Consider the following 10,473-nt stretch of genomic DNA (forward strand, 5'->3'; position numbering starts at 1 on the left):
CGCTGCAGTTTTCTGTTTGTTCCTTTGCTTTGAAGGTCCCCGCCCCCCCCCCGGCTTAATTAGGGCATAATCGACAAACGGAATTACAGTCCACTTGGGGGTTGAGCTGATGCCCGCTCCGTCTGGTCCGTCTAAACCGGTCTGCAGGCTCGGCTGTCACTCGAGAAGTCGCCCTCCTGTGGCATCTGCGACAGTCCTGCCGTTCGCCAGGAAGCCAGCCCTCCGTCAGCACGGACCCCCGGTTCTGACTCCCGTCTCCCAGCACCCCTAGACTGCCAGAAGCTGCTCAGACTCTCAGCCCCTTGACTCGCGCTTTCCACTCCAGCAGCTGCTCATGACTCATCAAATTCCTTTTTTTTTTTTTTTTTTTTGAGGAGGAAAATAGCACGGGATGTTTGGTTCCGTTCCGTGCCTCCCTTTGCTCTGGAAATTTTCATCCCCCGTGTCCTTTTTACTTTAATGGCATCCTGGTGACTGGAGAAGGATCCGTGTGACACATGCCGATCTAGCATCGTTAGAAGCAGAAGCCCTTTCGATTTAAGGTTTAAGGCTGAATGATGAATAATGGGTTGCACAAACTATAACAATTCCTGAATCTGGGAAGCTCTTTGTAATTTCTCCGTTTCTCGAGTGGCCAGTCAGCCCGGCTCACTGTCCTGAGTTTCCTGTCCGTGGACGGGGAGTAGTGTCACCAGCCCTGACCATGGCCTGTGGGAGACAATGGGGACCATCGAACTAGTACAGAGAAATCACGTGCGACCCATTAGAGACAGGTGCTGTGGAAATTGGACAAATAACTCCTGTCTTGGAGTGTTATTTATGCTTTCGTTCACTTTTTTTTTTTACTTATAAATACGCACTGGCGTCACGAGTGGGGTGACGGCAGCAGACAGACCGTGCATCGAGGGCTCCCAGCGAGCCACTCACTGCTCTTGGCACTTTCCTACCATTGGACGTCGTAGCTGCTGCTTAGTTCGCTCTGAAAAACCTTCTGACCCTGCACGTAGGATCGACGTCTCGTCCAGTGACGGCGCCATCCCTCGCACCTTGTGTCTGTGGATCTTCACCGAGGCCATGTGTCGGTGGGCTCCAAGGCAGAGGGATCCGGGACTGCAGCCCTGGAGATGGGGGACAAAGAAAGATTCCAGTCAAGGCGGCAGCCAGAGAGCGGTTGGGAGACGCCTGGGCAGACGCGCCGCTGCTCGTTTTAGTGACTCCAGAGGGATCTTGTTGTTCCTTTCCCTCTTAGCTTATGGAAGTTTGCAAGTAGGATTTAGTTGCTATTTGCAAACACTTGTCCCTCCCCACTCCAAATGCAAAAATTATACCTCAGTACGTCCCCGGTAGGGAAGGGGATGCTGAAATTGTGGCGGAAGGAAGGACTCGTTGGTCTTCAGCCACCTGCTAGGGAGCGTAAGCACATGTGGCAGTCTAGTAAGAAATTAGCCTGAGTACAGAGCGTCGGGGGTGGGAACGTGTTGCAATATTTCATGCAGAACCTCTGGAAGGTATAAGCTATGGTGCAGGTGTCCCCTGGCCTAGGAGAGGGAGGGAGGGAACGTACATTTTAATCTTCGAAACAAGTTGGTTGTGTTTTGCCTTTTACAATACCCGCTGCCATCTTTTGATTGTTCCTGGCAAGAAGTATATGGAAGAGTTGTCTGTGACAGGAGCTCCTCACGTGGAGCATCCGGTTCTGTTATTCTAGTTCACATTTCCCCAAGATAAGTGGGAGACATCTAAGGAAAAAGAAATTGCCTTCCCGGAAAAAAGTGAAATTAACAATTTTCGAAAATGTAGCCCCTGTGTTTGAAGACAATTAAGATAATTGTTATTTTGGACCTTGGCGGGGGGTGGAGGGAAACCCGCCCTCTTCTGCAGGTGGGGTGCGTTGTGAGACCGCGTGGGCAGGGCGGGCACCCTCGAACGTCCATCCTGGATAATTCTGTCTGCATCACTGTTTCAGCACTGCCCAAGCGACGTGCCTTGCCGATCAGCCCAAGCCCGTGAAGGAGTACAAGTATCCTGAGAAACTGCCAGGACAGCTATACGACGCGGACACGCAGTGCAAGTGGCAATTCGGAGAGAAAGCCAGGCTGTGCATGCTGGATTTCAAAAAGGCAAGTGATTGTCAGCCAGCGCTCAGGGCAGCATGAGTCATAAAGTCGTTGCATTCAGTGTAGCTGACGTTGATGTATTCTGCATGGATTTGGGTACCTACCAAATGTCAACTCCTGAATGTCAGGGCTGGTCCTATATAACAGGAAACACATGTTTTACTGGCAAAGAAAACGGTGGTTGATACTGTCGCGGGTATCAGTTTTCATTCGAGAATAACTCGACCTGTTAGGCGAATCCTTTCTTGCTGATTTATCGTGTAAGAGCTCAGCAGTAGCTTTCGGTTGGCGTAAGTCGGCAAATTGATGCTCTGTATTTTTTTCAAAAGGTATGAAGAAAGCAACACCCCCCCTTTACCTTCTTTCGATGTAGGCATAATTTACTATAAAACAGCAGCCTATCTAGAGCTTCTGATTATTAAATTCCCCAGAGAAGGTATTTACAGAGAAGTTTCCCATGGGAGGCTCTACCTGGTGTCCTGGCCTGGGGGACATTGCCAGCGTGGTTCCCTAAAATAAACTCCTCGTGGGACAGAGGCCACACTCTCGCTGGACACGGACGCCGAGTTTTAGGAAGTCGTTCCGGGCAAGTCGCCCATAAATTAAACAAAAGTAACTCTTTTTCAGGTTTTTCTAATCCTAGTTTATAATGGAATTAAGAGAAAGATAGATAAAAATGTATAGTCCCCCAGGAGCCTCCAAACATTTCAGAACGCACTGGGAGTGCTCCCAGCTGACGTCTGACAGCGATGACCTTCTTTCTTTTAAACTCAGAGAGAGCTCCCGCAAGGATCGGTTACAGCCATGTGCCAGAACCGAATCTTACCTCCTCAGCCAGGTAGTCAAGCTTGGACCAAGAATGACAGATCAGTCAGCCTCAGCATCAAATCCCAATGTCGCCTTTTCCACGGGCAAAATATGTGACTTCCCTGAGAATTCTTTGAGCGTTAACTCTTCTTCTGTGTGTTAAGTAAAACTAATGTTTCCTTTCAATGTGGGATTTTCTGCATTATGCTTCTGGTTTCCACATTATTTCGCTCTGTGACCACGAACTATGTCATCTGTGGTACCCTAGTGCCATTTGGATGATATAGAAATTAGAAGTTAATGTGCACTTCATTTGATTGCTGAGGAAATATTTATGCATGACAGAATGCATTTATTGAAGGTGTACAACTAGAATTTTAACAAATGTACTTGCCCATGTTACCAGCATCTCAGATATGGCTTATTTCCATAGAGCCAGAAACTTCCTTCTCCATTCCAATCCATCGGTCTGATTTTTGTCACCTTAGGTATGTTTTGCTTCATAATTGCCAATATTTCACCATTTAATATGTTTTTCCTATTGGTTTTACATGCTTACCCTTTATTAATTTAGAGATGTTTCTTTTTGGTCGTAGATGATGAGGGATTTTATCACAAAAGTATGTTGCCTTTTACGGATTTTTTTTTTCCCTGTATCTGTTGATATAGTTATATCATTTTTTTTCTCTTCTATTTTGTTAATGTGATGGATTATACCGATAGGTTTTATTTTTTTTTTCATTGGTTTTGTTGATGTAAACCAGCCCACGTTCCTGGGATCACCCCACTTGGTCATAATCTAGTACTCGTTTTTATATTTTGCTAATTTGATTCGTGAATATTTTGTTTGGCATTTCTACATCTGTGTTCTTGAGTGATATTACTTAGAAATCTTGTTTTCTTATAATTGCCTTTCAAGATTTTGTATCAGAGTTATATAAACCTCATAAAATGAGATGGCAATGTTCTTTACTCCTTTTTATTTTCCCAAAGAGCGGCTTGTGTAAGATGGGTTTTATTTCTTTCTTAAATGTTTGTCATAATTTACCAGTGAATTCTGCCTGTGGGAAGGTTTGGTGATTACAAATTCAACTACACTGACATATATGGGTTATTTAGGAGAAACTCTCACGAGGCTGACCAAATTCAATGAAAAATAAATTATCAAAACTGACACAAGAGAGTTTTCTATTTTACCCATATAGTTGATGTTTTACCAAAAAGTTGTTTGTAGCTTTGTCGTTTATCTTTTTAATGATTGTAAGAACTACAGTAATATTTCCTACAAAGATGTTGTGTGTTTCCCTTCATCAGTCTAGCTGAATTTATCAGACTAATTAATCCTTTCAGAAGCATCGAACATTGCTGTGTTAATTTTTTTTTTTTTGAAAAATGTGTTGGATTCTTTTTTATTTTATTAAGTTCTATTTTGTCTTTAGGAGACTGTCTTAATGTGTCTTTTTTTTCTTGCTTTTTAGGGGATAAACTAGATGATTTTAGAACTTTCTTCTTTTTCCAACATAACCATCTAACTTTATTTAAAGCTATTAATTTCCTTCTAAGCAATATATTAGCTATATCCTGAAAATTTTTACATGTTGGGTTTTTAATATTAAGTATGAAATACTTTCTTATTTAAGTGGCGATCTCATCTTTAACCGATGTATTATTTAATCACCAAGTAATTGGCAGTTTTCTAGATAGCTTATTCATTTTTATTTCTAATTTGGTTCAAATTTCTTCAGTGAATATACTCTATAAGCATTTTTTTTTGAAATTTATTAAAATGTATTTTGTAGTCCAGCATGTGGCCTATTCTGGTGAACATTCAATGGGCACTGGGCATGTATGTGAATTCTGCAGTGGTTGGGTAAAGTGTTCTAGAAATATCTATTTTCTTGATTTGTTTGACATATTATTTATGTCATCTATATCCTCCATGATATTTGCTACTGGTTATACCAATTTTATAGATACACGTTAAAATTTCTAACAATAATTACATATTTTAAAAATTTCTCCCTTTAGTTGTATTAGTTCTTGCTTTGGGCATTTTAGAGCTGCGTTTTAGTATAAACAGTTAGGGTTGTTATGTCTTCCTGACGCTTTCATCGTTAAGAAGTATCTTTCTCTGTTGTTAGTAATGTAACTTTTCTTGAATTCTGCTTCATCTGATATCACTGTAGCCACATCAGCTTATTTAAGACTACTCTGCATGATATGTTCTCCATCCTTTCGCTTTCCATTTATTTGTGCTCTTATATAAAATGTATCTACTGTGAGCATCCTTTAATTTGGTATTGCCTTTCTGTCCAGTTTAATCCATTGATATCTAATGTTAGTATTGGCATGGAGGATCTAGTTATGCCACGTTTGCTATTTTTTTCCTCTTGGTCTCGTTTCTTTTTTATTTCTGTTTCCTTTTAGATGAAACTTCTTTTTAAAAAGTGTGTGCCATCATTTGCTTTTAGCTGTACTTGCTTGTATTAATTTTTAGTGCTTGCTTTAGAGATTATAGCTACATTCTTGATTTACAATTTATGTAAAATTAACATTGTTCCATTACATATGAGGTCAAGGTTCTTATAGAAAATAAGTTCACACTGTACAATTGTTGTCACGTGTTATATTTCTATGCGTAATATAAAGCCACATGATACAATATTATAAATTTTGTTTTAAAATAGTTGCTTTTTAATCGAAATAAAATATAAATAAAATATGAATAAAATAAAATATATAAAAATAAGATCATATTTTATATTAATCCACGTATTTGCTATTTAGCATGCTTCACATCTTTATGGCCTAAAGAGCTTTGGCGTTTCTTTTAGCACAGATCCCCTGGCCACAAAGTATCTTAGGTCGTCATTAATTCACATTCAGTTTTTCTGAATAGTTTTTCTGAAAATATAATTCTAAATATTTTTTTCTTTAATCTCTTTTCTCCTTTAGGCACTTTAAAGACAATTTTATTTTCACCGGGACTCAGTTGTTTCTGATAAAAAAAAATTGGTCATCATTTCTGTCTTTCTTCTATCCCTTATCATTTGTTTAGACAATTCAGCAAATTATACATCAGCGTTATTTTAAATTTCAGTTTCCACATTCCCATTTTTTATAGTCTGTATTTCTTCACTGAAATTTTCTATTCGTTCGCTCATTAGTTCACTTTTTCTTTGATAGTTTTAACTATATCATAACATAATACGTTTTTATTTTATGTTTTATTTACTTATACTACATTATTCAGGCAGGTGACTCCTTTCGATCCTCTGAGGCTTTGTTTTATTCTTAGGCCTCATCCATTTTAGCTTTTCCTGAGCCATAGGGCATAGCCCGTATGCTAGTTTGTGGTTTTTACTTACAAGGTGTGGGGTTCAAGCTCTCCACTGGAGGCTCAGGATGCTCACTGGGTATAGCCACTCTGCGTGAGCCAGCACTGTGCAGCCCAGAGCGTTCAGCCTGCGCCTGCCACCCCGTGCCGTGCCACGTGGACAGACAGATGGACGGATGGATAGATAAGCCAACAAGTTTCATAATCAGTTTTAATTTGAAAATGGGGATTCTGACTTGGAGAAGATGGTGAAAGATAAGGTCAAGAATAAATTATAATATGTTAGGTTTTATTGTTTTGTTCGTTTTAATTTTCTGTGGCCTTCTGCAATGAGTTGAGTAAGCATCTTTCACTTGTTAATTTGGTAAATTTATAATGAGTAAATACAAATAAAGTTTCAGAAATGGAATTAAGTTCAACCAAGTGTAGAACATGAGTCTTCCGGATCCTCTGGCACGTGCGTCTGCTGCTAAGTAGATGTCGGCTTGTGACTTACACCGCTTGCTCCCAATGATAATTTATCACAGGTGTGTGGACCGTTTGTAATACTAATTTGTAATACTAATGATCTTTCTTTCCCTTTTAGGACATCTGTAAAGCCCTGTGGTGCCACCGGATTGGAAGGAAATGTGAGACTAAATTTATGCCAGCAGCGGAAGGCACCGCTTGTGGGCATGACATGGTAAGTCACCGCCGTGGGGCACGTGCATCATATCGAAACATCAGGTTTTCAACCCGCGCATCTCTTCCCCTTTTGCACTGGTGTTTGGAACTCATTCCTTCTCACAGACCTGTGCGGACCTACACTCGTGTCAGAAGACCGTGTTTCTGTCGCTACTGGGAAGGGGACCCCTGTCTCTCCCTCTTCCGATGATATTGACGAGCTATCAGGGATGAATAGACGCCAATGTCAGGCTAAGGCGACAGCTGAATCTATTCAGTAACAGGAAACATTAAGGCCCTGACACCACTTAACCATGTAAGGAACCAGCTCCAAGCACTACTGTTAAAGCCCCCAGCGTTGATCTGAAGATGCTGGAGTGGACAGACCGCTTTGACCTCTGGCTGCTCCTGGGAAACAAAGAGACCGAGCTGGGTAGGAAAAGAAGGAACATGTAAGGCAGCACATCGAGAGAGCAACCGTGTCATTGAACGGAAAATACGTCTTCTTAGGCCTCAAGAGCAATATTTTAATCCTTTTGATTTAACCTGTGATGGCATTGTTTGTTTGTTTGTTTGTTTGTTTGTTTTTCAGAAGATCAAGTATTATTGACAAAGATAGAAATATGTTAGACCCAAAATATCACTGCAACCATTTTCACTCATAAATATCTGATCTTTTTAGTGATGCTAAGGAACGTGAAAAAGAAATGCATGCCAAATATTGCTGAGCTGTTACATTTAAATTCCAAAGTAAATGTATCGCCCTTAAATATATTTAAGTGTGAGTACAGACAGAAAGGATTTAAAATGTTAATGTGCAATGCTAGTGTACGCTTTTAGGTTAAATTATTGCAATGCCGACTGAGAAAATGAAGAGAAATAAGGCAAACTTACCTGAGAATAGCACCCAGCAAAGATTCACCCTTCACACGTCAACATGCTTTATTTTCGGTCTCTCACGGAGGTCGGGATTCGTATTGAAATCGTTCTAGTGATCTAGGCTTCAGTCGTTGAATCAACTCATAACAAAAGATCGGCTAAAAATGCTTTTAGTTTCTCGAAAGAGTAAAAGGGCTGCTGAGGGACGACAAAGTGAAAACGCCAGCTGTCACCGGACACAGGGAGCGGATCGGAGGAGGGAGCTAAAGGCGCTCGTGACCTTCCTGATCATAACTGACTAAAATGTATTCTTTAGGTGACGGTTTGCAAAATTATGCCTATTTCCTGAAAGCTTGGCCCCCCTTCCGTTGTTGCCCACGACTTGTCACACAGGTGGAGGGTGGCTCTGCAGGTGTCCTGCTGCCCTCCTGGCCATAAGCTATTGTTTTCCTGGGTCATGCTGTGGCCGTAGCTACCTCAGAATAACCCGTATATTCTGGTTACATCGTATTTACCTCAAAAGCACCGTCCAATTGATTTTCATTGGTATTTTAAATGATTTTCTCTTGTGTTTCCCAAGATAGCTTTTTCCTTCATATTAAAAAGAACGAGGGTGTGTGAAGCCAGAGCAGGTGCCTACGAATTACATAGCAACCAAGCGTGGGGCCCGGCATCTCACGCTGCCCAGAGGCCGCAGCGGGGCAGGCGTGCGAGGCTCGTGTGAATCTGCCTTTGATGTTTGTTGTGCATCTTCATGTTTTGTTGCCTCGCGTGTGTCTGCGAGGGATAGCGACTTAGAAGTGTGCATGCATCACGGGAGGTCAGCCTAGCAGACGGGCGACAGCCAGACGGCTTCGTGCGTCCCCCTCCTGCTGGCAGCCCGTGTCCTCCGGCCACTGTTACCATCGAGGCCCCGGGCATGTGCGTGTGGTGTGGGGGTAAACGCGACCAACATCCAGTGTGTTTGGTGTGCCGAGCCTCGTGCTCAGCATGCTATCTACATGTAATCCTCACGACAGCCTGGGGGAAGCCCATGGTGGCCCCGCCGTGCACTCAAGGACTCTTCCAGCACAAGGATACTGGGGTCCTCCGTGCTCATGCAAGAGAAATCCAGGGGCGGTCAAGGCCACAGCCTAGTGCATCCAGAGCAGATCCCTGTTTTTAATAATCGTGGCTCCTTAACGTTGAAATAAACCAGCTCTCGCTTTCCAGATAAATTGCGTGGGGCGCTCTCACTCGGCCCCTGGCATCCTGTTGGGTCCCCGGAGCAGCTCAAGCTCATGGCTTCTGTCACCCTAATGTCCACACGCAGGCTCGAGGCCTTGGGTATCATGCCCCGGGTCACACATGTGGCAGAACCGATGCGCGCGGCTCATTCTCTGCTCCACGGTGCTGGTTTCCTGCTTCTCTGTGTGCTCTGGATCAGGTGTGACATGCGGGTGCTGTGACTATGACAAGAACATAGATCTTATCGCAACATCGTACTTTTTAAAGTGAAGCCGCCCTTTTCACTACCGATGAAGCGTAAAATCGCGATGAACAGGCGACGGTCCTCGGAAGCTTCCCTGGCGTCTCCGTGGCAATTTCACTTGTGAATTTCACACACGGGCTTCCCCCGACCTCCTCAGCGACGGGCCCCCAGGCCTGTGACCTGTGTGAGACTGTACCCAGAATCAAGCGTGTGCACCTGTGTGGGCGTGTATGTCCACACGCACCTGTGTACCCCTAATCTCCTTAGGAGGAAACACAGTGCTTTCTCCTCAGCTTCTCAAAACATTTTTCTTATTAATTTATGGAAGCGGAAGAGTCATCTAAGGGTATTAAGGGTACTGTGGCAAAAATAGCAAGAGATGCATTTGCAAGACTGTGATCCGCAGTAGCAACGATCACAGCAGAGGACACAGAAGACGCAGATGTCCGCCGAGGGCCCACCGGCTGGAAAAAGCCCGTCTGGAGCGTTAGGTGGCTGCGTCTACACACTTCCGTGAACGATCCACGCGACGTCTTTGAAAAACAGTATGGAAATAGGTTGCGGAATATTAAAAGAAAACGAAACCAAATGTAATTAAAGTCATGTCTAATACCAAAAGCGACATTAAATAATTTAACCTAAATACGCATCAAGTCGCTGGCTTAATTATGACCATAACGGACGGATGATCTCAAGTGGCTTTAAAACCGGAACATATTTTCCGAGTTATTCAACGCGGCGATTCTCGCTTTCACGTTGGCTGCACGAGCGAGCGCTGACCAAACGGTGTGTTTGAAACGAAGCAGAAACGACCACGACCAGCACCCGGCTCCGGGCCCACCGTCAGCGGGGCTGCCTCCTCCTCTCCAGCCCGCTCCTTTAGCTCGCCGAGGCCACGTCCCTGAGCTGGGAGGGGACAGGGACCGTGGGACTTCCTTGACACCTGGGCCGTAATGAAAGAGAGATTTATTTTTGCTTATGGGAAAGAATCAAAGAGTCGAATGGATGAGACTTTAGTCCTCAGAATCACTTATGTCCTTAAATTCAATTTTTTTCTTCCTTAAATAATATTCAATCAAACCACTTGAAATTGCCACTTCTGTGTGCCAATAATGGTCAAATATTTTAGCCTAATGCATCTGTTCATGATGGAAGTATGTTTATTTTCCTTCCATAAAAACAGCATTGTTTTCCTCTCG

At 43.1% G+C, this 10,473-nt stretch overlaps 1 protein-coding gene across 1 annotated transcript in view; it reads left to right on the forward strand.

The window, feature by feature from the left end:
• The window catches only part of ADAMTS16 (ADAM metallopeptidase with thrombospondin type 1 motif 16), a gene marked incomplete at its 3' end in the record, with an annotated part of 116,784 nt that overhangs the window by 53,485 nt on the left and 52,826 nt on the right, over positions 1-10,473 (forward strand). Inside the window, exons 9-10 of the mRNA XM_011374991.1 lie at positions 1,967-2,120; positions 6,848-6,943. Of these exons, the coding sequence (XP_011373293.1) occupies positions 1,967-2,120; positions 6,848-6,943 (250 nt within the window). The remainder of the gene's footprint in view (positions 1-1,966; positions 2,121-6,847; positions 6,944-10,473) is intronic.

The sequence above is a fragment of the Pteropus vampyrus genome, unplaced genomic scaffold (assembly GCF_000151845.1).
Source record: "Pteropus vampyrus isolate Shadow unplaced genomic scaffold, Pvam_2.0 Scaffold258, whole genome shotgun sequence".
Lineage (NCBI taxonomy): Eukaryota > Metazoa > Chordata > Mammalia > Chiroptera > Pteropodidae > Pteropus > Pteropus vampyrus.